The sequence below is a fragment of the Aspergillus pseudodeflectus genome (genome assembly GCF_044049435.1).
Source record: "Aspergillus pseudodeflectus strain CBS 756.74 chromosome Unknown BJX68scaffold_2, whole genome shotgun sequence".
Lineage (NCBI taxonomy): Eukaryota > Fungi > Ascomycota > Eurotiomycetes > Eurotiales > Aspergillaceae > Aspergillus > Aspergillus pseudodeflectus.
The window spans coordinates 1110100-1137591 of record NW_027263778.1 but is presented as its reverse complement, the minus strand read 5'-3'; the positions used below and the strand labels follow the sequence as shown (position 1 = coordinate 1137591).

Below are 27492 nucleotides of genomic sequence, written 5' to 3'. Positions count from 1 at the left end.
ATTTACCCAGTCTCCCCAACCAAGCACCTCATACCCAAGCTCATAGAAGCTCTTTACTGTCTCCTCTTAACCAATCACCATTTGCTTCATTGCTTCCGCTATGGAGAACCTTGATCAGATCAATAGTCTTGAAGGCGGACTCCGCCATCTTCGTTTCCGTGACGCTGACGACTTTGCCAAGTACTCTGTCCCCGTCGAAACTGTTCCACGCCCTGGATTCAACCAGACTGGAAAGGAGATCGAAGTCCAGATGAATGCTTATGCTATCACAAACTTTCCGTCCAAGACTGTCTACCAGTACGACGTAAGTGTTCCTGTCATACTTCTAGCAAGATCTTGCACTAATCAATTCTAGGTTCACATCGGTAATGGTGTTGAAAAGAGCATCGTTAACAAGAAAGTCTGGAACTCCAATGCTAGGAAAGGTGCTCTCAATCATATCGTCTTTGATGGACAGAAGCTGGCTTGGTAAGTATTCTCCAGTACCCTTCAAGGCCTATACTTACAAAATTAGGTCCATGAACAACTACGCCAACGGCCTCAACGTCGTCGTCGACCTGGACAGAGAGCAGAATCGTCCTCCTGGCAAAACTCCTAATACCTTCCGCTTGGTTGTGCGCCCTACACGCACCGTCAATTTGGCTGTTCTAAACGCCTGGCTGAACAAAAAAACTGACATATCAGAAGCCGTTTTGGAGGCTCTCAGTAAGTAACTTGGCCGGCGTACCTTTTTATCCGGTATACTGACCACTTTAGACTTTCTGGACCATGTCCTACGCGAGTACCCTAGTGGGAAGTTCCTTGCAATTCGACGCTCCTTCTTCGACTCCAATGGTGAGAACCGAGACATTGGCAATGGTGTTTTGGCTTTCAAAGGAGTATACCAGGCTATTAGACCAGCGCTTGTAAGTTTATTTCCTATTAAGATCTACTGGACGCACTGCCCTAACTATGTTTTAGGGCCGTGGACTTATCGTCAATGTGGATGTCTCAAACACTTGCTTCTGGGCTCGTACCTCTCTTATGGGCGCCGCGATGGCAATCTTGGATTGCCGTGACCATCAACATCTAACGCACCTTCTACGCCCTGTGGCGGATGGCCGTGGTGGTGAGACCGACTCAAATGGTTTCTACGAAGTACACCGTCGGATCAAGAAGATTGGGGTTCGCCCTCACTACCCAGGCTGCCCTTTCGAAAAGGACTTCATGGTCAAGGGCTTGATTAGGGCCAACTCGCGGATGTACAAGATTGATTACAGGGACCCTACGACCGGCGTCACGGATAACATCACTGTCGAGAAATACTTTCGGAGGAAGTACAATATCACCCTCACCCATTGGGAGCTTCCCCTGGTTGAAATGACTAAGAGAAACGTCTTCTACCCTATGGAATTCTTGACCATCCACGGTCTTCATCGGTATATGTGGAAGCTCAACGAATATCAAACTTCCAACATGATCAAGTACGCTGCGTCTCGACCGGGCGATCGCCTGAAATCGATCCTGAACTCAAAGAGCATGCTTAACCACTCCAAGGACCCTGTACTCCAAACTTTTGGGGTCAGGATTGATGACAACATGATCCACACCAAGGCTCGTCTTCTTCCCGCTCCGGATATTGAGTTTGGTGGAAAGCAGCGTGTGAACCCCGGCACAAATGGTCGCTGGGATCTGCGAGGAAAGAAATTCTACGCTGGAAACAAGAAGCCAGTGGACTCCTGGGGAGTAGGATACTTCCCTGGAAAACGCAATGCCATTAACCGCACCCAGGTTGAAGCCTTTGTCGACTCAATGATGAAAGCTTACGCTGGCCATGGGGGCCGGATTGTCGGACGACCTGTTGTTGTTGAGCTGAAGGAGGATGTTGGCGAGGCCGTTAAACGAGTCTACAATGCGACTGGCGTCAAGTTCCAGAAGGATCCCCAGCTACTTGTCATCATTGTTCCTGACAAGAACTCCTTTACATACAGTCGAATCAAGAAGTCTTGTGACTGCCGCTGGGGTGTACCTTCACAGGTACTCCAGGCTGCACATGTGGCCAAGAACAACCCGCAGTACATCTCTAATGTGCTTATGAAGGTCAATGCGAAGCTTGGTGGCACCACTGCCCGTGCTGTTCCCAAAGTCAGTGAAGCTGCGCTTAGAAAGCAGTCCATGATTATTGGTGCAGATGTATCCCACTCTCCGCAGGGCGTCTGGTTACCCTCCTTGGCAGCCATGTCGGTCTGCATGGATACCTTTGGTGGCCGCTACTGGGGAGCCTGCGAGGCAAATGGTGAGCGTGTCGAGATTATTGCTCGCGCAAATCTTGAGTCTATGCTCACTCCTCTTGTCCGCGAATGGATGTCTACTGTTGGTGGTGGAAAGGCACCCGACAACGTCTACTACTTCCGGGATGGCGTGTCTGCTGGAGAATTCCAACACGTTCTTCAGCAGGAGATACTTGACATCAAAGCGATTTTTATGAAGCTGACCAATGAAGCTTGGAAAGGGAAGTTTACCGTGGTTGTTGCTAACAAGCGCCACCACCTCCGTGCCTTCCCAAGGCCCAACGATCGCAACTCGGCTGACAAGAATGGGAACCCGCTACCTGGCACTCTTGTTGAGCGAGATGTTACTAGCCCTCATGATTGGGACTTCCTTTTGTAGTCGCACATTGCTCTACAAGGAACCTCTCGTCCTGTCCACTACCACGTTATCCTCGACCAGATCAAGCATCGTCCTCAGGAACTTGAAAACTTGATCTACGATCACTGCTATCAGTACATGCGCTCGACAACTTCTGTCTCTCTTTGTAAGTCCCCAGCTTGTCTAGGCTGACGTTATGCTAACATAATATTATAGTCCCTGCAGTCTACTATGCCCATCTGGTTGCAACCCGTGCACGCCACCATGACGATGCTCCTGCAAGCTCTGGCCCTCAGAGTGGTCCGGAGGTCAAGCTCACCAACCCGAAACCGAAGGACAAGCCGGCTGATCCACGCCTTCTTCCCATTCATGGTACTTCGAACCGACTCCCATTCGGCATGTGGTACATTTAGGAGATACAGTTGGGATAGTTGGTCTTCGACTCTTCGTTGTCTCTGGTTCTCATCGCTTGAGGAAGGATGCTGAAAAGATGAAAGGGCGAATAGTTCCCTATTTTCAATGAGGTTTTGTTCCTTAGTTAGTTAGCTAGCTACAAGGGCATCTTGCTTTGGGGTACGACGGACTGATCTACGGATTCTGACTGCTCTGGAAGTGGACGGAACGGTGGTCATCGGACTGTTGAAGCTCGAAGCAGCTTGTACGTTGAAGTAAGTCTAGGAATTGATCGCTCTTCTTTTACTTGAATGTCCAATTCGATGCATTGTAGACCTGCCATCTCAAATGCTCGTACAGTATTTGCAGTCCCTCCTCTACCCGCGTAACGTAATAACAGAAATCGTGCGTGCTCGTTTCTTCTAAGAGTTCTTAAAAAAGCCCACAGAAGGCATGATTGGCGCGGACAGCATAGGTATAGCTAATATTCTTGAGAGGGAAAAGAACAAAAGACCCCGATGGCAAGGGACCAACCAAACCGGGACCTCTCCAGCTAGTTCAAGTTGGGAACCATGAGAAGGAAGATTAATTGATTGAGACTAGCTGGAACAGAGTGATCCAGAAATGACGATAACGGGAGTGCGTGCTCTGTGCGCCGGCCGGTTGAACCACCAAATCGAGAAGGCTCTGCGTACTCGAGTGGAGTCAGCTTCCATCAACGAGCAGGTGAGTACGCCTCCAGGGCTGGGTAGATAGTTGACTAAACCAGGAAATGACGAAAAGGAAGCTGAAAGCAGAGGATGCGGCGAAGGAACAAGAACGTAGAGAAGGCAGGCAGTTTAACGTCAACGCGAAATCAGACCATCGCGCCAGACCTGGCTCCAGAACTAGGCTGAGTCCGGAAAGTTCAGATGCAGATTTTTTCAACTAAGAAATGGATTAAATTGGTCGTAAGTCCCCCTGGATTCGTAGAGTAACACGCCAGAAGGTCCACGTTTGCGCACAACAGGTGTGAGCTTCTAAGTGCAAAACATGGACGATAGCGGAAAAAAAAAAAGTAAAAAAAGAAAGAAAGAAAAGAGAGAGAAAAGGACTGGAAATAAGACAGGAGTGATGAACGTATTCGTGGTTAATGAAACAGTGGATGAAGAGAAGAGGAGGGAAAACAAAGCAAAGCAAGCCGACCTAATTCTACGAAGCCAATATTAAGCGCCGCTTCAGAAAGCATGAGGATGAAGAAACAAAGATCATATCCACCAAGGCTATAGTCGAATGGGGTTTGGTTATCGGGGAAAGCTTATCCAACGCCGGTTATTATACATCATGACGCATCAATGGAAGTTCCGTTCGTCAGGGGAACCGCAGTGTCGTCGTTGCCGTTCTGTACGGCATCAGAAGTTGGAGCATCAGAAATCACTGAATTGACTCTGCCTTTGCCGTTGCTGAGCTCGGCTGTAGCCGCAGTCTCCTCGGATTTCACGTTGTTCGACGCTGGGTTTGAAGTCTTTGCACCATCCGGACCTGGTGCATGTTCGTCTTCGCCGAGAGTATCGGCAATTCCCATTGCAACGCCGCTGTTCTTCTTAACCTTCTTCTTACTGGGCTCCATATTACCGGACTTGTTGGCATTCGACCCAGGAGCCGAGGCTGGCAACGGTCGCTTTTGAGGGCTAGATGTCGGCCCTGGGAGGCTAGAAGGCAGAGGAATCTTGCCAGATGCAGGTAGACGCGGTCGAGCCGCCATTGGCCGTTGCTTGGGCGGTAATTCAAGGTCTTCGGTCAGGGGTTCGTTATTGTTCATTTGCAGTTTGGCGTTGAAGAAGGATTGCACCAGTCCAATCTGCGATGCCACAGTCTCAGACGAGATGCGTGGATATGGGGGAGGCGGTGGGAAAAGCGTGATTGATTGCGAAGTGCTGTAACGTCTTGTCAGATCTTACTTCCAGGAAGAAAGAGGATAAACTCACCTTGTGTTTTGAGACTGGGCGGCATTGTACATCCTGTTTTGGAGAAGATGCAATGGAACGCTAAGGTTAGCCAACCCGAATTCCCGGTCGAGCCCTAGTTCCTTAAACCCGAAGAAATCTTCGTCAATATCTTCTGCGAAATCACCACCAACGAACTGCTCACTACCATCCGCAAATGCCATGGAGCCATCTTCGCCGCCGTCTTGAAGAGCGGGACGGAGAAGTTCAGAGAGCAACGAACGCAAACGATCGTGCGCAGTTGTTAGTTTTGTGCCAAGTCGTTCAATATCGTCTTTGATATAAGACTCCAGACCCTCAATATCAATACCAACAGAGGATAATGTATGGAGAACCATCTCCGGCTCGGTGTAAGCGCGCTTCCACTGAGACAAGGCTGTAGACTCCACTGTATCGGTGACGGGGACTTTGGGAGCCTCCATGTAGGATTTCAAGGTTTCTCCAATCTTCTGGAAGAAGTCCGAAGCCATGTCTGTCGCGGCATCGAGAGCTGACGGCTGGTACTCCTCAAAACCAGTATGGTAAAAGACCTTGGCCACGGAACGCTGCAGGGCGGCCTTGCAAACCCACGGTGAGATGATAGGCCCGTTGTCGTTCATGACATGAGGAAGGGTATCTTGCTCGGCAAACGGTTCGGGCTGATATTTTTGAAACTGGTTTTGGTACATCTGCAAGAGTCAGCTTTTCTTCTGTTCTGACTGTAAATCTTCTCTGACATACCTGCGACTGCAATTGCATCTGCTTCACAATACCAATTTTCGAGCAGATCTTTCTGGTTTCCTGCATTTGCCTCATGTTTGCGTCCATTTTCCTGGAAAGTTTACTGTCTGGTTGTATGAACGACCCCTTGGGTAAGATCCTTAGAAACTCCTCTGACGCATCAACAAGGTTTCCCTCCGTATCTTCCCTCCAGATCAAATGTGCCGGTAGGTCAGGAACACCGGACATCACGTCGTAATAGTCAGGTATCACTCTATCCTCCTCTACTTCAATTCCTTCTGCCAGTGTTTCGCCAGCAGCGTTGGGCTCCATAGCTCGCGAGCCCGATTCATTGGCAGTGTCTCCCTCTGCAGAAACCTGTTTCTGGCTCTGAAGCCACCGTCTCATCCCAGCTTTGGTGCGAAGGAGGGCTGGCTCGTCGGAGTTAATCTTGTCACCCTTGAACAGCCGGTGCCGCTCTGCAGCGATGAGAGCTCGATCCTTCTTCGTGACCTGTTTCCAAACCTTGTATTCTGGGTCGGCAAGTTCAATCCCAGGCGTAGCCAAGGCGCTAAGTGCAGCGGTTGACGTTCCTAGACCATCAATGTCCATACCTTCATCCTGTCCTACTGGTGCAACAGACCCAGCTCCAGCGGGATCGGATGGCGTCTGTGTCCCGGGAGGAGGCGTTGCAAATCCGTTTTGAATTCCTTCCATAGGAGCATCAGAGTCCGAACGTACAGGTGCCGACGGCTGCGATACCGACCCACCCGGAGGTTCTGAGCCGCTTGGAGTATTCCTAGACGGTGCGGTGCCCTTCTTGGATGATTTTCCTGGAGCTTTCCGACCTCTCGACGACATGATAGGCTCGTCATCACTTTCATCCCCGCCGTCAAGTTCGGCAAGCTGAAGCCTCCGCTCTTCAGCCTCGACTTCGGCACGGTCTCGGATAACAATCTCAGGAATTAGGGGCACAAGTTTCTCGGTTTCCTTCTTCATGTACATCGCGTGCTTCCGTAAAAAGTGTTCGGTGTTTGTGTTGTACTTGAAGCAATTGGACCATATAAGGTTGAGATCATCCACGAACTCCTGCTTCGACTTGTATTGGAGAGCCTTTAGTTTCTTCGTCATCGTCCCGAGGTCCATTGGGTGTTTGATCACTAGAGAGAGTTAGCAGCCAAAACCATCATAGGGACGAAGTACGTCCTTACCAGTATAGTAATCGGGTGCATCTCGTTTGTTGACACGGGTTAAGAAAGCAGATGAGTGCTCAGTCATCGCTTTCAATTCGTTCAGCACCTTCTCCGCAGACTCGTAGAGCTCCTCCTGACCGATCTTATCCTCACTTGCCCACTTGCTGCGGTTTTTGCGAACCTCGCTCATCAAGCTGCGGAGTTCGGCATCGGAGGCTTGGACCATTGTGCGCTTCAGATCAATTCGTGCAATCAGATTCTTCAAGGTTAAGCTTGACGCGCCGAGATTAGCATTGCTCAGCGAACCGTAACCGCTGGAGCCTGAAGTTGGTGCATTGCCAGTGCTTCCCTGGCCAGACATCTCCGCTTCTACTTGTCTTTCAGACTCTTCCAGCCTTTGCTGGTCGAGCATCGCATCTCTATCATTCTCCAACGTGTAAAACAGGGTGTGGAAGCTTCGTTTGGCTGCCTCCTCTGTGGCTTTTTTGTCTTCTTCTAGCTTCTTGCGAATGTCTTCCAAGCTCTCTTTCTTCGCTTCCTTTGCGGCGTCTGCGGCAGCAGATATGGAGGCGCTCGATGGACGGCTCGGCGACGGGATGGCAGTCAGCGGTTGAACAGGGGCGGAGCTCTTTGAAGGCGGTGGAGACGCAGCATCCGCATCGTCGTCTTCATCGTAATCGTCATAGTCATCGTCATCGAGTTTTCTCGCGGGTTTCTTGACAGGCGCCGGGGTAGGTGCCGACTCGTCGGCGCGTTGGTCCTTGGTTTCAGCCTCATCAGGATCGGTGACATCGTCAGGATCACCGGGCGTGCCTGCCGAGCGCTTTTCACCTGAAAAAAGACTGTTTATTTTCGCCTCAGTGCGATTATATAAATCGCGGAATATAGCGACGCGCGGATCCTCTTCCGCCGTGGTATCGGCCTCCGATATCAAATTACCCGCGTGAAGGCCGTCGGCGTCGACCGAGCCGCGCATTTGCGGCGTCCTTGGGCCGGAAAAGGTTTTTGAATAGCCATTGGTGGTCCGCGCATCGAGGAGATCATCGGGAGGTCGAAGATGGCCCGGAGGGAGCCAGGCGTTGTGGTGACCGAGCGACATGCTCGCTCCAAAACCCCGGTTCTGGGGCGGGCGAGGGGGCTCGCTTCTCCACCGTTAGGATCAGATTCGGGCAGGCAACAACGAGTGGGCTTGGGGCGTAAAAGAATACATAGAGACAAGGTACAGAGCGCAAGCAAACGAGGGACGATGTCTCTGGGAGCCCAAAGGATGGAGTGGGCGTGGATTTGGATGGCAAAGACGCGGGCTTCCGTACCGGGGTCTCTGCGCGAACAGATGAGGTGAAGTCAGGTCGAGCCGTGACCAGCGTTGACGGTCGCCGCACTTTTAGACCAACCGTGCACTTTTCGCAGCAGGAGCTCCCAGGCGTCGCAGAACAGACGCAGATTCACGAGCTAGAGTCTCGTGCCATATGCTATGAGCAGCTCAGCATATCAGATACGTTCGCATAATCGGCTGCTACCGCAGATGTCGCTGAAGGTGTGTGTTACCTTGTATAGGAGCCGGCGTCCTTCATAATTAATCAGCTTGCTTTATCCACTCACTCTGCATAACTTCACATGACGTGAGCCAACATCAGGCAAGCATCAAAGCACCTGAGCCTCATCTCGTCGCCGGAGTCGTCCAGACTTATTCCTCTGCGATCACCGATTCCCATAATGCGAATTCGCTATCCCTTCGCGGGTAAGCCCATTTCCCCCTGTCAATCCCCGCGCTCTTTGAATTTGCTACAAGCGCTCGTCGATGCCTCACAATGCAGATCAGCTCCAAGCTTTGTACTTAGTTACAGACAGCTAACCCTCTCCCCAGGTGCCTTTGTATTCCTCCTTCTGCTATCCGCCTACGTCGGCCTCCTTCCCCACAGCGACTCTCCCCCCGTATCCCCTAGTCTCCAGCCGAATGATAAATTTCTACACCTAGTCACCTTCTTTGCCCTTTCCCTCATCTTCTACTGGATCCCGGATACCTCCCGCCGACGCACCCTCCACCTAACCCTCGTCGTTTGCACTCTCGTACTCGGCGTTGGCTCCGAAATCCTACAGGGCATTCTTCCAAATGGCCGCTCCTTCGACCCGTTCGACATCCTAGCCAACATCGTCGGAAGTGCCGGCGCAGTTGGGCTATGCAGCTGGTATCACCGACGGATGCTCGAGCGGCGCCGCAAGGCAAGATTTGGTTCTCTGGGCGAAGGAGGCGACGATCTTGAACTGGGGATGGGACCTGGCGATCGTGAAGATGATGGTCTCGGAGCTCAGGAATCGGGCGTGATGGATTTGGAGCAGGAGGTTGACAATTGGGATGAGAATGCCGTCGATAACTGGGATACCGATGATAATGACGACCCAAGTATTCTGACCGGGACTACTGCTGTGGAAAGAGAGGACCAAAAAACGCCTGGTGACAAAACTGAAGGCGGCAAGAGAAGCGACTAACCTCGTTATTCGCCAACTTCTTTTTCGTTCCGACGTCATTGCTCTTGAATTCGAGGCACTCGGAGAAAATTAGAAGGGACAGACCTTTTCAACGGCTCAGTTCCGATTTACGAACTACTGGGAAGATTGAGCATGTCCCGCAGATGTAACCACGACCTTCCACGGTTCCGATATCTTCGGTGTCTCCTCAGCTACATCCTGGCCGAATCGACGAATTAACATGATTTATGCTACGACCAGGCCCTGTCGTGTGTCTTCCGCAGGGCCTTCTGTGCCCCATTGGGGCTTCTGTATAGTTGGAATTATTTTCCTTTCTAGCTGTTAGTTACGGGCTCTAGCGTGTAAATAGGGTTGCAAATGGAGTTTACTTTTTTTGCTTTTTCTAGTCAACAAATATCATCATCAGTCCCGGTGAACCACTTTTCTTGGCCCCTGACAGTGTTTTCTCGAGGCTCTCAATGCTAATAGTATAGGTCTCCGAAGGCCTCAAGGTCAAAGCCAACTGAGACTCCGGCGGAGTGTCGAAACTAATGTAGCATCAGGGCAATCTTTGCAAGTCTGGTATCACGAAGCCGAGGAAACACGACGTCAAACTGGATTATGTCGTTCGAAGCACTACATTGGGCAGATAGAATACATCTCCTACTCCATCCGAATATAAAACTAAATATGATACACCAGTTCTAAGGCTAAGACAGAAACTAGGGAAATAACATGCAAGAAGCAGAATCACGGCCAGAGTGAAAGACACCCACCAGGCTTGGAGAATTCGGCAGAATGAGACCGAAGACAAACCAGACCAGAAGAAAATCGGCAAAAATATATAAGGTCATAGAGGAGGGGTAAATGACCCCTTGGAATTAACTGGATAGCATAAGATGCAAGGTCGCGGAGGCATAAGATAAGTTAATGTATGCAGGTCAAAAATTCATGAGCAGTCATAACAAGGGCGTGTAACAGTGCAAGGTAAGGTTGGATCCATCACAAGTAGAGGCGATAATAGGATGAAGAAGGTTTCAGGGCTCAGTCAGTAGCGGCCACTTCTGGAGTTCTAGTCGTGCTCCTGCTACACTGATCGCCAACAGCCTCCAGCTCCGGTTTGGCAGCAGGCAGGTAGCTGTCCTCGTCGGACAACTTGGCGATTTTGGCGGATCTGGCGTCCGACCTCTGGCGGGATATTCCAAAAGTCTTCTCCAGCATGATTTCCGCTTGCTCTCGCAAAACCTCGTAGATGAAGATTAACTGCATCTCGTTGTACACCATCATCATCCTTTGTTCGCGCAGCTGGTTGACCGTTTCGAAGACGGGGTCTACCTCTGGATCAGTGGCCTTGAGTAGTTCGCCTGATTCGAGTTCCTGCAAAAGGTGGTCAAGCGCAATAAAAGTACCCGTTCGTCCCACTCCTGCGCTGCAGTGAACAATTCGTGGATTCTGCCGTGAGGACTTTGAGGCTGACACGTTGATCAACTGAAGAAGCGCGTCGCGGTCTTCGCCAACGGGCTTGGAATAGTCAGCCCAGCCCGCGAAGAGGAAATGCCACACAATCTTCGATTCGGAGCCCAGGGTAAGCTCTAGCTTCCGGACCTCGGATCGACAATCCACATCCCAGGTACTTTCAAGAAGCGTTATCTGACCAAGTGCGTCTCCTTCCGCCGACTGGTGCTCATCTCCGTCCACAAACGGGTCGCTATCCTCTTGTCTCAGGAACATATGCGGGTTCTCGAGATCGAGCGGGAAATACTGTGAGCATTTCTCTCGGCCGGACTCGATCGTTTGCGTGAGCATGACGATGACGGCCACTTCTTCGCTTTCATGAAATACCATGTGCCAAAAGTGATAGAGGTTGTCCAGTTTCGGGCCCTGTTCTCATGTTAGCCGCACGCCTAACCGCGAAGGCCAGCAGCCGGATTTACCTGTGTCGCGATATATCTCCTCTCCTCTTGGGAGACACTATCCTTGAGAACTATGGGCGAGGCGTTGATAAAATCACACTCTCCTTCAGGGACTCGAAGACGGATACGAGAATTCGCCCAGACTTGCACGTTCGCATATCGGTTCCTGGCCCTGGCTTCGGGATCCGCATCCAGCGCCCAACGATGTGAGGGGTCATTTGCCTGTGACCCCTCCAAGATCCGAGTCCGCTGCATCCATTCGAGTTCTTCAAACTTATGATGGATTTCTGTATTCAAGGCGATTGTTAGCTGCAATCCAATCAAGACCTCAAGTTAAGAGCGCCTGGACGAACCTATAACCGGCTGGCGAAGAAACGGTGGGACAAGGTCACTGTCCGCGGTATCCAGCGCGGGGGTGTCATCCTCGGGCCCATCAACGATTTCAGCCGTTTCCTCAGTGTCCGGATGCGAGCGCTTCGCCGACTGAACGCTGGTGTCGATTTTAATGTTTGGATGCGCCATCTTGGCGGCAGCGATCCTCTGGAAGGCCCGAACCTTGCCCAGGACGCCGCGCGCCTTGTTGGAAACCCGTTTTCGTGTCGAGACAAGCTTTCGAGAGTCGCTGCGGAAACTGGGAGTATCGGGTGATGGGGAGCGGGATGTTGGAGCAGTAAAACTGAGAGCCTGGTGCCCCTCCGAGCCGGTGGGCGGGTCGATAGCAGCGGCGCCGTTGGGGGGCAGGGATGATATCTGTAGTGTCGACAGATCGAGACAGCTGTGGAAGCTGCTCCGCGGCGTGATTTGCTCGGCCAGATTTCTGGATCTCACGGAAGCTAGACCGCTTGCCGGGTCGTATTGGGCGGCGATAATGCTGGTATTAAGTGTCTCGTAGCGGGGGAATGTCGTGAGGGGTCCACGGAGAGCGCGAGGTGGCCGGAGTTTGCTGGAGGGAGAGCGGCAAAATTAGGTATGTTTATATGGCCATCTACGGAGTGCACACACGCGACACCCCACTTTGCGATGGAAACTATAAATTATTTAAAATCATCTGCGGTCATTATTCATCCGAGGCTGAGCAGTGGAAACCTCCGCTCGATACCTCAAGGTGTGCGCTCATAACAGCAGATAAATTTCTCCGTTTTGCTCGAGTATTTCCCTTTGTCTTCTCGCTACACAAAATATACTAATGCGCAAAATATATTGTTACCAGGCGAAATACATCTGATTTACTCCTTCAGATACGTGCACAGCAAGTTCTCTGCTATTGAGAAAACGAAAAGAGACCTCACTTGGTGCTGGCGCTTCTTCATCGTATTAACGAATACATAAGACGTATAATGACATATGAGCATATGTAGTCTAGGTCTCGAAATCCTTTTATTCTTTCCTAGGTAGACTAATGTTACTAGATATCCAGGACTGAAAGCCGCAGCCGGCCGTGCATTAGAATAAGAACTAGCTGACTACCCAAGGCGCAAAATGGTATGGATGCTAAGCATGAATAGATAAGTACATGAATAGAAAGATATTGGCGGGGCCAGGCGAGACAAAAGGGCATTATGCAAGGAAGACTTCGTCTAGAAAACACAACGTCAATCACATTGACCTTAACCGTTTTGTGAAGGTGGAAAATAACCAGGCTCAAGAGGCAAAAAGAGTACAAGTGAAGAAGATGGACTGATGAGTAGAAGGAGTTGAAAAAAGTGCGATGTGGTTGATGGTATATACGGCGGTAGGAGAGGTCGCAGGAAATAGTTGGGAAAGAACGAGGATAGGTAAGAATGTGAGTCTAATTGGTTGAAAATGGAGAGAGGATATATATGCAAGAGAGTAGTGGCGCTGAAAGGATGTATATGTACGATGAGGAGCTTCAAGCACTCAGTCATGCAACAGCTTGTCGCTGGCGTCGAGGATTATGTCGGCAATCCGGTCCACCCATTCTTGGGTAAGGGTCCAATTTCGGGTTTCGAGGCTATCCTGGATAGCTGGGAACACGGCTGCGTCATAGCCAGACCAAAGCTGGGGCCCATAAACGACATGTTTGAACTGCGTGCGGTTTGGTATCTGATAAATGCATTAGCTGTGTGTTCACTGATCTATTGAAATGTGCTTGGCTTACCCCGCCGCCAAATCTGTCGTCCAGGAGGTGAGAATCAAGCTTAGCCATGCGGTAGTTATGAGACATGCGTTGTAGGGCTATAATGTTGTTCTCAAAACCCCCAGCGCCCCAGACAGCATCGTGCCATAGCTTTGGCCACCGTTGAAACTGCTCTGCGTTTGCTCGAAGCACTCCAGTAGCATTGTACAAAGGAGTTAGGTTGACGGAAGAATCTCCAGAGGCGCTGTTGTCGATGGGAATCTTCTTGGACTTTGCGTAGTTTTCCAGGTCGATGACATAGCCAGCAAGGTGCTCCGCGTAAACCTCGACATCAAAGGGTAGAATAGGGTTATCCGCGAACTGAAGCAGCAATAGCCCCCAGAATTGGCCCAAGATTTTGTGATACTGAAAGCCTGGGTCACCGAACTTTGTCATCCAATCATAGTTCTCATGGCAACTATGATACGGATATGGATCTCCGGTAAACCCAAAGTCTATACTGGAGATTCCCGCAAGGTCTTGAAAAGGTACATAGTCGCTTCCAGCTCCCAGTGGTGCAAACCTCTTGTTCTTGCTCTCCCAAATGTCTTTCAGGGTCTCGTTGGTGACGGGGTCCGATATACGACCAAGGACTTGCATGACGACGCGCTCGAAGAGGGGATTTCCAGCTGCCTCGAACTCTGTACCGCTAACACCAACGTCCACATTGATATATGCGTATGCGTTTCCACGGATATGGTCCATTCTGTCCTCCACGTACTCGGTAGATCCGATCAGGTTATACTCTTCTCCATCCCAACTGGCAAATTCGATTGTCCGGAGTGGCCGCCAACCGAACGTCAGAAGTTCCCCAAAGACCCGGACAAGCTCTAGAAAGACAGCGGTGCCACTGCCTGGGTCTGCGCCGCCTAAGCACCACGAATCGCGGTGATTGCCGACGATAATCTTCTTTTCGGGCTCTTCCATTCCAATGATCCTTCCCACCACGTTATATATGGGTTGCCTGTCATTTTCCTCCTGTAGATTCATGAGGTTCACGACCGGTGATTTTTCGTCACCTGTCCACCACTGCTTTACCTTGGGAACACCGCCAACCCATTCTTTGGGTACTTGCGAGCCATGACCGTCAAGGACTTGCAAGAGCCTCTGGGCGTCGCGCCATGCCAAAGGAAGACTAGGTATTCCCGGTAGGCCTGTTGTTTGCTCGTGGCTTAATCGCGTTTTCATCTTCGGAGTCGACGCAAACCCCGGAGAGAGGACATCCCCGACTACCCACGACATCATACTCACACCACCTCTTTGAACACCATCCGACGGCATGAAGCGCCCCTTTGGGTAGGCTGGGCCCCGGACAAAACCATCTTCAAATGGATCAGAGTAAATGATGCAGCCCGCGGCCCCCGCAAGTTCGGCGGCTTTTATCTTGAGGGCGCGGTCAGTCTCGGTTCCATAGTATCGAACTAGGGCAATAGAGCCGTTTAGGTTGATCCCTTGGTCCACCAGATATTGAAAGTCTTCCCGAGAGCCGTAGTTTGCGTAGACTAGGTGACCTGTAACGTTGCCTGATTTTGAGTGGCCGTGAAATGCTGGTGTGTATTTGTTCTCGTCTTGATGGTCCTCTTCCAAGATGGCTTCCCACCGAAGCTCTGGGGGATCGACAATAGCTACCCTCCGCCCATCTGGTTTAGGCCAATTCAGATACACCTGGTACTCGTCCATGTCGATGCCCTCCAGCCCGGCATTCTCAAACTCTTGTTGTACCCATTTCGCAAGAAAGAAACTTCCTTCGCTACCAGCAAGATGAGGATATTTTGTTGCGATCTTGAGGTTCTCTGCAATATTCGTCTCGTTGATATGACCCTGAACGAAGTTCTCCACCGAAGCTGCGCTGTAAGTCTGGCCCATCATAAATCGTGAGTTGAAATTGAAAATGTCCGAGACCACAAAGACGTAGATGACGGCGACCACGAGTAGCAGGCCGAATAACCTAAGCATAATGATGCATCCATTAGAGTTGAAGCTCGTCCGGGCCGAGTTCAGATTTATGGTGAACTTGAAGCTTGGCCAAAACCGACGAAACGGGAGATTAATCGAGGACAGTGTTCGGGTTAGGTTGCTAAAGGGTTTTGAAAGCCTAGACCGTAATCGGGAACCTCGCGATGTCTGTTGGCCGGGGTCTTCAACGTCCATCTGATCAAGCTCTCCCCGCAACTCCTCCAGCGAACCCCTTTCCGACCCGGGCGGCGTGGAGTATAAATCATCGACGCTATTTCGAGCGGACTCGACCGTCGGGGGGTGATAGCCACGAGGTCGAGATTGGGGCTCATCGCTGGCAGCGGCATCGCGGTCATCGTGAAGCAGGGCCTGGCCTTCGGGATCGTCGCCCACGTCGGAGGTGAGATGCGTTCGGGAGGAGCTCGGGCGCGAGGCGATCGCTTCTTCGTAGGAGGGGATGGGAAGGGCTTCATAATCGTATTTTTGATCTTTACTCATGACGGACGGTTCGGGGCTCAAGTGAGCCGTGCAAGCAAGATAGCGAAACTATTAATCTGCGCAGAGGGATCATGATCTGGGGAAAAGAACTTGAATGGCTAGCATCGACATGCTCCCGGGCAAAAACAATCGACAGGGTACCGACAACGAGAATGAATCAGCAGGGTGAAGAGACCAGACCGAAAAGAAAAAGAGTGTAAGTATCCTCGTCGTGGACTTCGACGGGAGGGTCAGATTACGGGGGACGTTGAAGTGAGGGAGCAAAGCCACGGAGAGATACACCCGGATCCAACCTTTCCCCAAGGACAGTCAGTTGCGTGGCGCAGGCCAGTGAAGAACAGACCCACTGTTGTGGTAGGCAGAAGAGTTCAATGGTTTCTGGATCGCATTCCCAAGGGAATTATTAAGGAGAATAAGGCTTCTAACTGGGCGAGACGGAGTACCAAGCTGGTCGCTTCTTGGCATCCAAGTGGCTTCTGTATCCTCGAAACTACATTTTGGCTTTCGATCAGTCAGTGTCTGCCACCTGGGTACCTGGAGTCAGTGGCCAGAAGGGGCTGGCTCTGTACATCTACGACTCGGGAGATGTCCTCTCGACTCTGAAGAAGCCTCGGCCCCCGACGGCTTACCCCTGATTTGAATCAATGCCAGTGTTTCAGCATAAATCACGCTGGATTATTCATCATGTATAAGATGGCATAACGCAGTAGCTTTTACAACACGCGACACAGCATTTGTCGCAAGTCTTCATGCAGTTTAAAGTAATTTTGCTCAAATTCTTTGCTTTTGAATATATGAACCTCGGCTAGCTCTACAATAAAGACCCGGGAAGCCAAAGCCACGTTGTCGCCTCTGGTTCCTAATTTCTATCAGTGCAGTGGGAGACTATTATTCGGCAGCATGAGATGATGTTGGAGCATCTTCAAGATCCTTCCATAGAAGGTAAACACCGGTAGCATATACGTAGCCACACTGAAGCGCTAATGAATGTGAAGTCTGGGTGGTCTTTGGCAGGTTGGCAGAGGTTCAATATTGCCAAGGCTTTTCTGATGGATACTTGTAAATATATATTGAACATGCAACCGTGACTTTCCAGCAGCTGAACGGACTCGGAGTCTAGATAAGAAAGAAAGAGGCTTGGCCACTGCACGATAACCAATTGAACAGCCCTCCCAAGAGTACCTACACTACTCTGGAGTAGGTAGTACCTACTAGGTACCTACCGTGACGTGGAGAAGAAATGTCTAATCTCCAGTATCGGTAACCGGGGCCTTTCTTCAACCGTCAACCGATGCAGCCGTCCTGGTCCTACGTTGTAGCTACTAGTAGTGAAGTTGGGCGTATATCGTACCTACTATTACCGCGAGATGCGCGGGGTTGTGCTTTGCGCCTCAATATGATGCATGTAGAAGCATGCCGCCTCGAAGTAGCAGGTATCCTTGTGACTATGGTAGAGAAACCAAGAGCGGTTGTAAGGCACTGAGTATTCAGACCGAAGACTGAAAGCGCAGCACGTGTCAAGGCAAGAACCATGATTATGTACTATTGCGCAAAACGGGGGCCCATACTACAATGATACGGCCGCGGACAGCCCAGCTAGACCCACAAGATAAGATTGATAATTTCTTTTCCCCTGTTTCCAGGGTTAGACACGTCGTAGTTGGGAACTGAAAGCCTCGAATCGAGATCAGGAGCTGAAGATCAATGATTTATTTTCCCAGAAGAGTCGCGGGGCAGGGCCGATGTCGCAGCTTCATGGATGCATGGCATCGTCATCGGCCTCTCCATCACGAAAGCGACCTTTCAATGAGAATATGATCTCGAAGACCACCGCGGCTTCAGGACTCACTTCGGAGTCCGGACCTTGTCTGCCTTGTGTATGACATCCGTTTGACCGAGGTATGGGTCCGCTCACTCGATAAGGATCTGGCTGATCTCACGACGAGATGACATTTACACGGTATCTAGAATCATTACTGCCTGTCAGAAGCAGCCACAATCCCAGGCTGCGCGGACTACTGATCCATTTTGCCCACTTTGTAGACTTCGATTGGGTTGCTTGGGGGCGGATACGCGCAAACAACGAGGAGCTCGGGAATTACTTTTGCTCTAGCGATTGGAGGTTCGGGGACTGAGAAGTATGCAAGGCTGAAGCATGGATCCGGGGTGAAAGTTCGGACATTCTCATACATCTCGTAGAATATATTGTCCCGTTCGATCTCCGGGTTGCACAGTGCACCCTGATGAGGATAGAGCACAGGGTGGAGACGTCGGTAGTGAAATCTGAGGTTCGTTGAGATATGGTTGCTTCGACGTCTGTACACATCCTAAGAAGTTTAGCTTGAGCCCTGAAGTCGTGCATTAGAGCGGACTGATCCAATTGATCAAGCAGAAGAGTCGGTGAGCGACAAGCAGAGTCGCAGAATGAAAGCTCCTGGGGTCGGGCTTCTTCTTGTCGAGGAATTTTCTGCCAATCGGGACAGGATGAAGAGTACGCCGTATACAACATCCTGGTCACGGTTGACTTTCAGTGTGCTTCCAACGATTGTGGAAATTAGTGGGATGATCCAACAAACGCTTTCAAAATTCGATGTTGATATTGATCTAGGAAGCAATGGAGCAGTTGTGTAATTGGCAAGCGAACAGTGTTTGACTGTCTGCTTCTCATCTCGTACTGTAAGTAAGAGTATTGATGATCGAGAATGCATCAGCCACGCAGGTTAGCCTCAGGCACAGGTTTGCCCCTCTGAAGCGCAACAGCGAAAAAAAGAATATCAGCCCCACCAGCGGAGCTCCCGAGTGGCACCGCAACTGCATTAGTCCCTTTCCCTTTGACATTCTTGCGTGGACGGAGTTTCTCATTGACCTGTGCTCCCTAAAAAGCTGTGAAGGAGAAGGGGGATGAGGGAGGGACCACGGACTAGTGGAGGGACAGGACCTACGCTGCATTTTCTGGCCTGGCTCCTGTCCGACTACTTATACACTCGACCATCGTTGATTGTCCATCTTCCAGCTCTTGTTCAATTTCTTCCTCTCCCAATCTCGCCTCCCCACCTTCCCTCATCTTCCTACTCCTCTGTGTCTCTATCCAAAATCTTTCGTTGCTCTCACTACCTGAAACCTCACCCTCCTACTTCTATACTTCCTCCTCCTTTACCGCCATAATGTCGGCCCGCCCCCAGAACATTGGTATCAAGGCCATCGAGGTCTACTTTCCCCGCCAGGTACGGATGCTCTTTCCATAGTTTTTTTTGGGGGGGGTTTCCTCATTTTAGGGTTACTAACCGCCACACCAGTGTCTCGACCAGACAGAGCTTGAGAAGCACGATGGCGTTAGTGAGGGAAAGTATACAATTGGTCTTGGACAGACCAAGATGAGCTTCTGCGATGACCGCGAAGGTATGCTGTGTGCCGCTCATGTCCCTTGATGCAGCTATTAACTCGCCCCTTCGATAGATATCTACTCCATCGCCTTGACCACCCTCTCCTCCCTCATGAAGAAATACGACGTTGATCCCAACTCGGTTGGTCGTCTTGAAGTCGGCACAGAGACGCTTTTAGACAAGTCCAAGTCTGTCAAGTCTGTTCTTATGCAGCTCTTTGCTCCCCACGGAAACACCAACATTGAAGGTATCGACACTGTGAACGCCTGCTACGGAGGAACCAACGCAGTTTTTAACAGCATCAACTGGCTGGAGTCGTCCGCCTGGGACGGCAGGGATGCCGTGGTTGTCTGTGGTGATATTGCCCTGTATGCCAAGGGCAATGCTCGTCCCACTGGTGGTGCTGGCTGCGTAGCCATGTTGATTGGCCCCGACGCTCCCATCGTTTTCGAGCCTGGCCTCCGTGCTTCCTATGTCACCCACGCCTACGACTTTTTCAAGCCCGATCTTACTAGCGAATACCCAGTTGTCGACGGCCAGTTTTCCCTGAGATGCTACACCGAGGCCGTCGATGCTTGCTACAAGGCCTACGGCACTCGTGAGAAGACTTTGAAGCTGAAGGCACAAAACGGAACTAACGGCGTCACGCATGACGAGACCAAGACTCCTCTTGACCGATTTGACTATATTCTCTTCCACGCACCCACCTGCAAGCTCGTCCAAAAGTCATACGCCCGCATGCTTTACAACGATTATCTCCAGAACCCCACGCACCCCGCCTTTGCTGAAGTTGCTCCTGAACTGCGTGACTTGGACTACCAGACGTCGCTTACCGACAAGAACGTTGAAAAGACTTTCATGGGCCTGACCAAGAAGCGCTTCGCGGAGCGTGTGAGGCCTGGCCTGGACGTTGCCACCCTGTGCGGCAATATGTACACTGCTACTGTGTATGCTGGTCTCTGCAGTTTGCTTAGCAATGTCAAGTTCGACCCTAGCCAGCCCAAGCGCCTTGGTCTTTTCTCTTACGGCAGTGGTCTTGCCAGTTCCCTGTTCAGCGCCAAGGTTGTTGGCGATGTGTCCTACATCGTTGAGAAGCTAGACCTGCACAACCGCCTCAATGCCCGGACCGTCCTGCCCCCCACGGACTATGAAGCTGTACGAACCCCTTCTTACCTAGTCAGATTTTTTGCCTCTCTTGCTAACGTCCAATAGATGTGTGATCTCCGCGAGCACGCCCACTTGAAGAAGGACTTCAAGCCCGTTGGCAACACCGAGACTCTTTTCCCCGGTACATACTATCTCACTGAGATCGACGGCATGTTCCGACGGACATACGAAATCAAGGCATGAATGACGATTCGGATATAATGCTTTGGTACATATGACGTTTGTTTTTCTTCACGACGAGAACCACTGTCTAGACGATTTTTTTAGATTCCCTCTAGCATGATGTTTCTGTTTTGCTCAGCACGATAGAGTGTTTTGCAGGTTCTTGCACATTTCACTGGGCGACAAGGCGGCGCTGGAAAGCTTCCGGTTTCATCGAGGATAGTTCCACAACTTTTTGAATAATTTAATACTGTTAATCAAATATATGGATTATGACCTTCGCTTTCACTTACACTCTGACTATTTGGATGTGCCAATGTAGAACTACTACCTAGTCGGTATCCAAGAGATCATACGACCAGAAAGAAATCAATCATATGTCTGCGACCCTGCGGCTCTCTTAAATGTAGTCGCATCTGGCCCCTGATTGGCTAATGGAAGATCTCCCGGCCGTGCGCGCCGCTGCATCCCCGACAACAACAATGCAGTTTCCCTCTTCACATTTTCAACACTCAATCCTCTCCCCACCATTTTCCCCGTCCGATCCCGTCGAGGTAGAGTTAGACCTTACTTCAGTTTCAGACTCGACGATGATCTGTTTGTTTCAGATCCGCCAAGCCCGCACATCCACAATGAAGACATTTGACCTCCACCCGCAGCCTGGCGCGTAACTGGGTCCGGGTTGTCGGCGCGTACTGAGACCATATTAGTCGCCCACCAGTGTATTATTAGAACAGTTCGAGGTCGGTGCAGATTGACGTACTTAGGAGCCGCCTGCCGTGGCATTTGGTGTGTTCCCTGCCGGATCCTGGCTGTCTCATATCAACCCCGGCGCTTATATACATCCCCCCAGGGGACACGCACCGTGGAGGCATCCGTGATCTTTTCTCGACATGGCAGACCCTCTTGCTTGCCGCCGACTCATTGCAAACCCAGGCGTTAGCCATATTTGGGTAAATTTAGGACCTTTGCTACCCAGAATAGACGAAACACACCCGTTGCCGATTATAGATCCTCCCTGGCGCTTGCGCGAACCATTCCTCAGGCTATCGAGTCTGAAGATATCAAGAAGATGCAAAATATAGTAACATTTTGACGCGCAGCTACTAGCTGAAACACTTCCCAGTGCTCGAAGATCTCCTGCTGCGAAAATCGCACCAGCAGGAACTGGCGGCCCAGGTGCTAACCCTACCCATTCTGTACCTGAAGACACCCACGCAGACCAGGATGTTGGCGGCGTCTGATGGAGCTTTCTCCATGTTTCAGATTATTTCGTCCCTGGCTCTCTCTGTTTACTGCTTCTTATTTTTGGCTCGCGGACGAAGCATTTAACCACCAGCCGTTTCCCACTCCTGCTGGGCAAAAGTTTCGTCGACATTCACACCCTGGCCATGAATTGGCTTTGATATCCCATTTCTTATTTCATACTTCTCTAATCCTTACTATTCATCCATACTGCAGGAAGCTGGATCTTCCGCGGCAACTACCACCAACCGCCTAATACCTTCACGATAACCCTATTCCGCCTCATCCACCCCGCAAAATCATGTCCGTGGGCTATCCCTTTTACCGACCTACCACCCCTCCTGTCGTTCATTACCAGGAGCTGGTTGGGCAATGCCATAACCGCAACGCATCGGACTCCTCTATATACTCCAACGACTCGTCCCCCTGGTCTGCCGTGACATCAACCACGAGCCCAACGGTGGATTCCCCACCACGCTACCAGCATGGCCCTGCTCTCCTACCCAGAATCAGGTCACAGGATGTCGTCATTGAGCCTCCGCCTACAACAGGCCCGCATCGCCATCGCCGGTTCCTTTCCAATACTCGAAACCCACCTGGGTTTGTCCCATATCCGCCGCGGCGTCCCTCTATCCAGCGCAATGTGGTCGAGGTATCAGACCGGCTGGCTGCTGTCTCGTCTGTTCAGAATTCGCCAGTCTATGCTGCATACAGTGAATCCACGCTGTCGTCCCCAGTGAGCATTACACCGTCCCACAAGCGCAGAGACTCTGGCAAACATTCTCGCTCCGGCTCTGCGTCTAGCATTGATGAAGAGACGTTGAAACGATACGGCTTTCCCACCTATCGCCAGTTTCCTAAATATACAGCTCAGCCTCAGCCCTCTCCTACTGCACCAATTACCCCAGCGACGCCCAGCATCACTGTTTACCCTCCATGTTCACGAGCCTCACCAGCTGAGCCTTCAGCCCAGATTCACCAGAAAGCTCCTTTGCAAGCACCCCTAGCGCTTCCAGCCTCCCCCTATGGCTACGCCAGTGTCCCGAGTGCTCAGTGTTCTCCTGTTGGTCTTGCCCATCCGACTGCCGGCGTTTGTGCACCGTCAACAACCCTTCTTTCGTACCTGACAGGTCCGACGCAAGCCATTAACCTAGTCCGCAACGTGAGCGTAATTCCTACTCGTGGCCTACATGACTACTTTTGGTGGGACATTAGGAATCTACGCAGCTGGACCAGCTTCTCTCTGGCCACTTTCAACTCAATCAACGGTCTTACAAAGTTACTAAAGACTGCGATCCCTGCCGAACTCACTCCACCGGCTGTCGTGCAGAGTAACCGTCTATCACCAGACTCTGAAGCCGCGCTTATCAGTCTCGTTCAAGACATCTATGCTCCCCGAGTGAATGCGGCTCTCAAAGTATCTCAAGGGCCCGATCATATCTCCCTATACACTGCCCCTCCGGCGCTTCGCGCCTCGAATAACAAGCATCACGGTGGACCGCACTTCCTCGCCAATTACACATCGGACACCGAGCAGACAAGCTCCGGGTCCCCCCGTGGCCGACTTGTTGGAATTGTCAAGAGCTTTGACCGCTGGAACACGGGAATGCGCAACGAGGCACCTCACCGTCGTGTAGAGTATCTCAACGGCTTAGCTCATTTGCAGCGGTGCATGCGCGAACACTCGTGCCGCTACGGCTTCATCATCACCGAGATTGAGCTCGTCTGCGTCCGGGCAGGATGCGACCAAGGCGACGATGTGCCCTACTTTGGATTCCTAGAGGTGTCGGCACCGATCCCAACCAATATTGCAGCAAATCCGGCCGGTCTCGGACACGAACTTGACAGCAGTTTGACTGCCTATGCCTCACCTAGCTCTCCGACACCTTCCATCGACAGCTCCTTGGGGAGCCAGTCCCCTTCGGAGGAAGGCTACTCCATCTCTACACCCGAAGCACTCAACGTACCCATGACCGCTAGCCTAGCTCTTTACTTTCTTCTCATGCTCTCAAAATCCGTACCATTACCGTCTCAGCCCTCTTCGCATCTCAACGTCGGCGGACCTGGGGCGCTTACTCGACAACGGGTCCTCCCAGACGGCAAGGACAAGTGGATTCCCGAACCGCAAATTGGCGAGAAGCGTGATGCAAAGCGCGTAAGAGGTTGGATCTGGCCGCATGACGCCTGGCATCGACGGGAGGGAGGCGGCGTGCCGCGCTCAAGGACAGCGGCACAGGCGAAGCAGAAGAAGTGGCATAAATAGAGTACAGCGACCTGGTTGATATCTAGGTCCCGACCTTGGAAGCTTTTTTTTTCTGTACCTTTTACTTCTAGCATAGCAACTAATGTAATGCCTTATGATAGATTGTTGTCAAGGACCCTGTCGCCTGGATATTTGGAACAGTGAAGTAATCCATGCATAATTGAGATCCTCAAGGTCCCCAATTTGCAGTTTCACTATACAGAAGGTGGCACGAGCCAGGAACCTAACAAGGTAAGACGATCAGTCGATTGTATGCGTATGCAGGTACCTTGTGGACAGAAGTACCCTGGGGATTATCGTACTCCACCCCAGAGCAATACCAGTAGGCTATCAGTGCAAGCCGTTATAAAGAAGCGGCATTCCTACAGTGTACTCCCCGCTCTACTTTGAAGATAACTAACTACCTTACCTTGATATGCTATACGACGTCCTCATCATCGGGGCAGGCCCCTGCGGCCTCGCCGTCGCCGCCCGTCTCAAAGAACACACCCCCTCGGCGATATTTACAGACGGGGAACATCAACGATACCACTGGATAAACAAGCACAAGGGACGCATGAATCTGGTGAGGTCGCACAAGAGGAAGCTCAGAGAGCTCGGAGTTAGGGTATCGCCGTCATCCTCGGTGTCGTCGACACGTGACGGGAATACATCAGAGGAGGACTCGCTGTCATCGTCGCCATCTTCTGTTTCAGAACACGAGTCCGACATTGATGGTTCGAAAGATGCAGAGGAGCAAAAAGGGCTATCGATGCTCGTCCTTGACTCGACGGGCAACCAGTGGATGGAGAAGTGGAACCGGGCGTTCAAGACGCTCGAGATCGAGCAGCTTCGAAGCCCCATGTTCTTCCACGTCGACCCGGGTGATCGCGATGGGATGCTGGCGTATACAACCGAGCACGGACGAGAGAAGGATCTCTGGGAAATCTCAGGCTGTGTGGGGAAAGAGATGAGCAAGCATAAGAAGAAGAAGATGCAAAAGACCAAGCAGCGGAATATGAAGGTGATCGGTGGTACGGAGATCGATGAGAGGGACCGCAAGGACTATTTCTCGCCAAGTACCGGGCTCTTTCGAAACTTTTGTGAGAGTGTGACTGAACGGTATGGCTTGGATGCTCCAGGTTTGATCAGAGAAGGCGAGGTTGTCGATGTGAAGTTTGATTATTTCGATGAAATTGATCAGGCGGAGAAGGTGTTTATGGTGAAGACGAAGAGTGGGGATACGTTCTATGCGAGGGCCGTAGTGTTAGCCATTGGTCCCGGGGGAAGGAAGATTATACCTTTCCCCTTGAGTGCAGAAGAGGCAGAAGGAGCTTGCCACAGTGGTGAGATACGCGGGTTTCCGAGCCCTAGCGTCAAGAAAAAGATTCAGCAACGGAAAGAGACAAACGTTGTGGTTGTTGGAGGGGGCTTGTCTTCGGCTCAAATTGTGGACATGGCAATCCGGAAGGGGGTGACCAAGGTGTGGTTTCTGCTGCGATCTGATTTCAAAGGTGAGCTCACTTGCTCTCTGGCCCTGCTAGCCCTAACAACACTAGTCAAACACTTTGATATCAACCTCAGCTGGATGGGCAAGTTCAAGAACTATGAAAAGGCAGTCTTCTGGTCTGCCGACACCGACGAAGAACGCATGGAGATGATCAAGACTGCCCGCAATGGAGGTAGCATCACTCCTCGCTACCAGAAGATTCTTCGCGAACACGCGGCTCACCGTCGAGTCTCTATCCACACACGCACTGCCATAGCCAGCAAGGAGTACTGCCCTGCTACAAAGACATGGCGTCTTGTAACCGACCCACCCATCCCCGGTCTTCCAGAGATCGACTACATGTACTTTGCGACAGGAATGCACATGGACGTGACCGAGTTACCGATGCTGCAACAGATGCGCCGAGATTATCCTCTTGAAACGATACAGGGTTTACCGTGCCTCACAGACGACCTCATGTGGCAAGCTGACGTACCTCTGTTCCTCACCGGCCGGCTGGCTGCGTTGCGTCTCGGGCCTGGAGCGCCAAATCTCGAGGGTGCAAGGTTGGGCGCAGAGAGGATTGCTTGGAGCATGGAGGAAGTATTGGGCAACGCTGCATTTGGCAAAGAGGAGACGGATGAGCAAGAAGTGGACATGTCAAGGGAGTGTTTTTGTGGACTGGGGAATCGATATGCCGGATTGGCTGAAGGGTCATAGGCTGTAAGTTAAGTTGCGATATCAAAGATCCAGAAACCATGGAGAAGAATTGAGCTCGTTTCCTGAAGGTTATTGAGAGAAAGAGTTGTAGTGCTGCTTCACAGTATGCGGCAAGGTCGCCTTCGTCCTCCAGGATCTCTGTCTTTTCGCCTCTGTCTCCATCTCTTCTCTTTACCTCGATATTCCAGCTCTTCGCCTCCTCTTCAGATTCAGTTGATACCTAGGTATCGGCTCGATTGCCTCATGACATTTCCTGCGTTACCATATTGTGGAGCGGACGATGCCCAATGCGGTGGTACGGAGGCTGTGTTGATGACGAGTCAGGAGATGCTGTTTCAAACTAACTGGTGGATTTCCTCCCGGTGTGAGACCTTGAGCCTCCTTGCGTATGTACATTTTGAAGCAAGTACAGTGCGTGTGTTGAGGACATTCAGCGCTGATGATCAATCTATGGTGCCAGGTGTTGCGCGCGAGACCCAAGATGAGGAAGGCGCATCCGCCTCGATTTGGAATTCAGAGATAGCACCTGGGCAGTATACAAGCCTGGCACCTACTTTCTAGATACCGTGGCTGAGGCTCAAGCCAGAGTTTCGTGTTCAACTCTCGCAAGCGTGCTCTTCCGATGCGCCGCCGCCTAGAGTCAGAGGTCCGGTCGAAAACGAGTACGCCTCGGGCGGCTCTACACGATACCTCTTGGGGTAATTCATCGGATCTCACTCTTCTTGTCCGCTAGCAACAAAGTCAACAGCGGAGAGACCTCCGCTCAGCGGAGCGGGGCCGTCTTTCTCGCCCGTGGGGTTCTGCGTACGAATTCACCTTGATTCCTCATCTAGGCAACTCTGGGCTCTCTGAAATGATCCTGCAAGCTGATGATGATGGATCCAGCCAAGATATAGATAGATATCACAGTTCACAGCCTCTGGTGAGGCTCGTATATTGTATACGTACCCGTGAGGCTGAGCGAAAGCTGTCGTTTGCAGCCGAAAGAACGAGTGTACCCCCAGCAACACAACCTTCTTTTCAGTATACTGCCAGCATTCTTCAGTGCCCGGCTTATGGCCCGCGGTTCTGCCTGTGATATGAATTCTGGCGGAGGACATTTCCGATTTCTGGCCACTTTGGTTCTCACCTGGTTTTGCTCAGCCTCAAAGGGTCTCAACCAAGGTTCGGACTCTTGCAGGCTAAGCTCAAGGCATCCAGCCACTAGCGAAAA

The 27492-nt window shown here is 51.3% G+C and overlaps 10 protein-coding genes across 10 annotated transcripts; 6 read left to right on the top strand and 4 right to left on the bottom strand.

Annotated features, from left to right (window-relative positions):
* Positions 1-100: 100 nt before the first annotated feature.
* BJX68DRAFT_275657 (putative eukaryotic translation initiation factor eIF-2C4) lies at positions 101-3210 on the top strand (the record flags this gene model as incomplete). The annotated part of the gene is made up of 7 exons (XM_071047887.1): positions 101-304; positions 356-468; positions 515-705; positions 757-905; positions 961-2613; positions 2650-2794; positions 2845-3210. The coding sequence occupies 7 exons, from the start codon at positions 101-103 to the stop codon at positions 3039-3041; spliced, it is 2652 nt and encodes an 883-aa protein (XP_070905153.1). The 3' UTR covers positions 3042-3210.
* A 1076-nt stretch (positions 3211-4286) lies between these two features.
* BJX68DRAFT_86012 (SAGA histone acetyltransferase complex subunit SPT7) lies at positions 4287-8552 on the bottom strand. Its single transcript, XM_071049889.1, has 4 exons — positions 6917-8552; positions 5727-6865; positions 4989-5674; positions 4287-4937 (listed from the first exon to the last, which is right to left on the bottom strand). Exons 1-4 carry the CDS (start codon positions 7995-7997, stop codon positions 4343-4345), a joined length of 3501 nt encoding a protein of 1166 aa, XP_070905152.1. The 5' UTR covers positions 7998-8552; the 3' UTR covers positions 4287-4342.
* Position 8553: 1 nt separating this feature from the next.
* BJX68DRAFT_225342 (VanZ family protein) lies at positions 8554-9779 on the top strand. The gene is made up of 2 exons (XM_071038373.1): positions 8554-8639; positions 8766-9779. Exons 1-2 carry the CDS (start codon positions 8615-8617, stop codon positions 9386-9388), a joined length of 648 nt encoding a protein of 215 aa, XP_070905151.1. The 5' UTR covers positions 8554-8614; the 3' UTR covers positions 9389-9779.
* Positions 9780-10230: 451 nt separating this feature from the next.
* On the bottom strand, positions 10231-12590 carry ptpB (tyrosine protein phosphatase PTP1; the record flags this gene model as incomplete). The annotated part of the gene is made up of 4 exons (XM_071047886.1): positions 10231-11248; positions 11302-11567; positions 11634-12097; positions 12511-12590. The coding sequence occupies 4 exons, from the start codon at positions 12588-12590 to the stop codon at positions 10412-10414; spliced, it is 1647 nt and encodes a 548-aa protein (XP_070905150.1). The 3' UTR covers positions 10231-10411.
* A 103-nt stretch (positions 12591-12693) lies between these two features.
* Positions 12694-16244, bottom strand: BJX68DRAFT_225337 (M28 family metallopeptidase). The gene is made up of 2 exons (XM_071038372.1): positions 13400-16244; positions 12694-13344 (listed from the first exon to the last, which is right to left on the bottom strand). Exons 1-2 carry the CDS (start codon positions 15869-15871, stop codon positions 13159-13161), a joined length of 2658 nt encoding a protein of 885 aa, XP_070905149.1. The 5' UTR covers positions 15872-16244; the 3' UTR covers positions 12694-13158.
* A 2290-nt stretch (positions 16245-18534) lies between these two features.
* On the top strand, positions 18535-20871 carry erg13 (hydroxymethylglutaryl-CoA synthase). The gene is made up of 4 exons (XM_071038371.1): positions 18535-19095; positions 19168-19270; positions 19328-20409; positions 20467-20871. The coding sequence occupies exons 1-4, from the start codon at positions 19036-19038 to the stop codon at positions 20602-20604; spliced, it is 1383 nt and encodes a 460-aa protein (XP_070905148.1). The 5' UTR covers positions 18535-19035; the 3' UTR covers positions 20605-20871.
* A 37-nt stretch (positions 20872-20908) lies between these two features.
* Positions 20909-21418, top strand: BJX68DRAFT_225331 (uncharacterized protein). The gene has a single exon (XM_071038370.1). It carries the CDS (start codon positions 21018-21020, stop codon positions 21252-21254), a length of 237 nt encoding a protein of 78 aa, XP_070905147.1. The 5' UTR covers positions 20909-21017; the 3' UTR covers positions 21255-21418.
* Positions 21419-21657: 239 nt separating this feature from the next.
* BJX68DRAFT_85930 (uncharacterized protein) lies at positions 21658-21879 on the bottom strand. The gene has a single exon (XM_071049888.1). It carries the CDS (start codon positions 21840-21842, stop codon positions 21690-21692), a length of 153 nt encoding a protein of 50 aa, XP_070905146.1. The 5' UTR covers positions 21843-21879; the 3' UTR covers positions 21658-21689.
* A 250-nt stretch (positions 21880-22129) lies between these two features.
* Positions 22130-24102, top strand: BJX68DRAFT_275653 (uncharacterized protein; the record flags this gene model as incomplete). Its single annotated transcript, XM_071047885.1, has 1 exon — positions 22130-24102. The coding sequence occupies one exon, from the start codon at positions 22130-22132 to the stop codon at positions 24089-24091; it is 1962 nt and encodes a 653-aa protein (XP_070905145.1). The 3' UTR covers positions 24092-24102.
* A 404-nt stretch (positions 24103-24506) lies between these two features.
* On the top strand, positions 24507-26279 carry BJX68DRAFT_261393 (FAD binding domain protein; the record flags this gene model as incomplete). Its single annotated transcript, XM_071044139.1, has 2 exons — positions 24507-25584; positions 25630-26279. 2 exons carry the CDS (start codon positions 24507-24509, stop codon positions 26277-26279), a joined length of 1728 nt encoding a protein of 575 aa, XP_070905144.1.
* Positions 26280-27492: the final 1213 nt, after the last annotated feature.

Coding starts and splice junctions, on each gene's coding strand:
- BJX68DRAFT_86012 (XM_071049889.1), bottom strand. CDS start 7,997: ATGTCGCTCGGTCACCACAACGCCTGGCTCCCTCCGGGCCATCTTCGA. Junction 5,675..5,726: donor AGATGCAATTGCAGTCGCAG/GTATGTCAGAGA, acceptor TGACTCTTGCAG/ATGTACCAAAACCAGTTTCA. Junction 4,938..4,988: donor GCCCAGTCTCAAAACACAAG/GTGAGTTTATCC, acceptor AAGACGTTACAG/CACTTCGCAATCAATCACGC.
- BJX68DRAFT_225342 (XM_071038373.1), top strand. CDS start 8,615: ATGCGAATTCGCTATCCCTTCGCGG. Junction 8,640..8,765: donor AATTCGCTATCCCTTCGCGG/GTAAGCCCATTT, acceptor CCCTCTCCCCAG/GTGCCTTTGTATTCCTCCTT.
- BJX68DRAFT_225337 (XM_071038372.1), bottom strand. CDS start 15,871: ATGAGTAAAGATCAAAAATACGATTATGAAGCCCTTCCCATCCCCTCC. Junction 13,345..13,399: donor ACGACAGATTTGGCGGCGGG/GTAAGCCAAGCA, acceptor TGCATTTATCAG/ATACCAAACCGCACGCAGTT.
- erg13 (XM_071038371.1), top strand. CDS start 19,036: ATGTCGGCCCGCCCCCAGAACATTGGTATCAAGGCCATCGAGGTCTAC. Junction 19,096..19,167: donor AGGTCTACTTTCCCCGCCAG/GTACGGATGCTC, acceptor CCGCCACACCAG/TGTCTCGACCAGACAGAGCT. Junction 20,410..20,466: donor CCCCCACGGACTATGAAGCT/GTACGAACCCCT, acceptor AACGTCCAATAG/ATGTGTGATCTCCGCGAGCA.
- BJX68DRAFT_225331 (XM_071038370.1), top strand. CDS start 21,018: ATGGAAGATCTCCCGGCCGTGCGCGCCGCTGCATCCCCGACAACAACA.
- BJX68DRAFT_85930 (XM_071049888.1), bottom strand. CDS start 21,842: ATGGAGAAAGCTCCATCAGACGCCGCCAACATCCTGGTCTGCGTGGGT.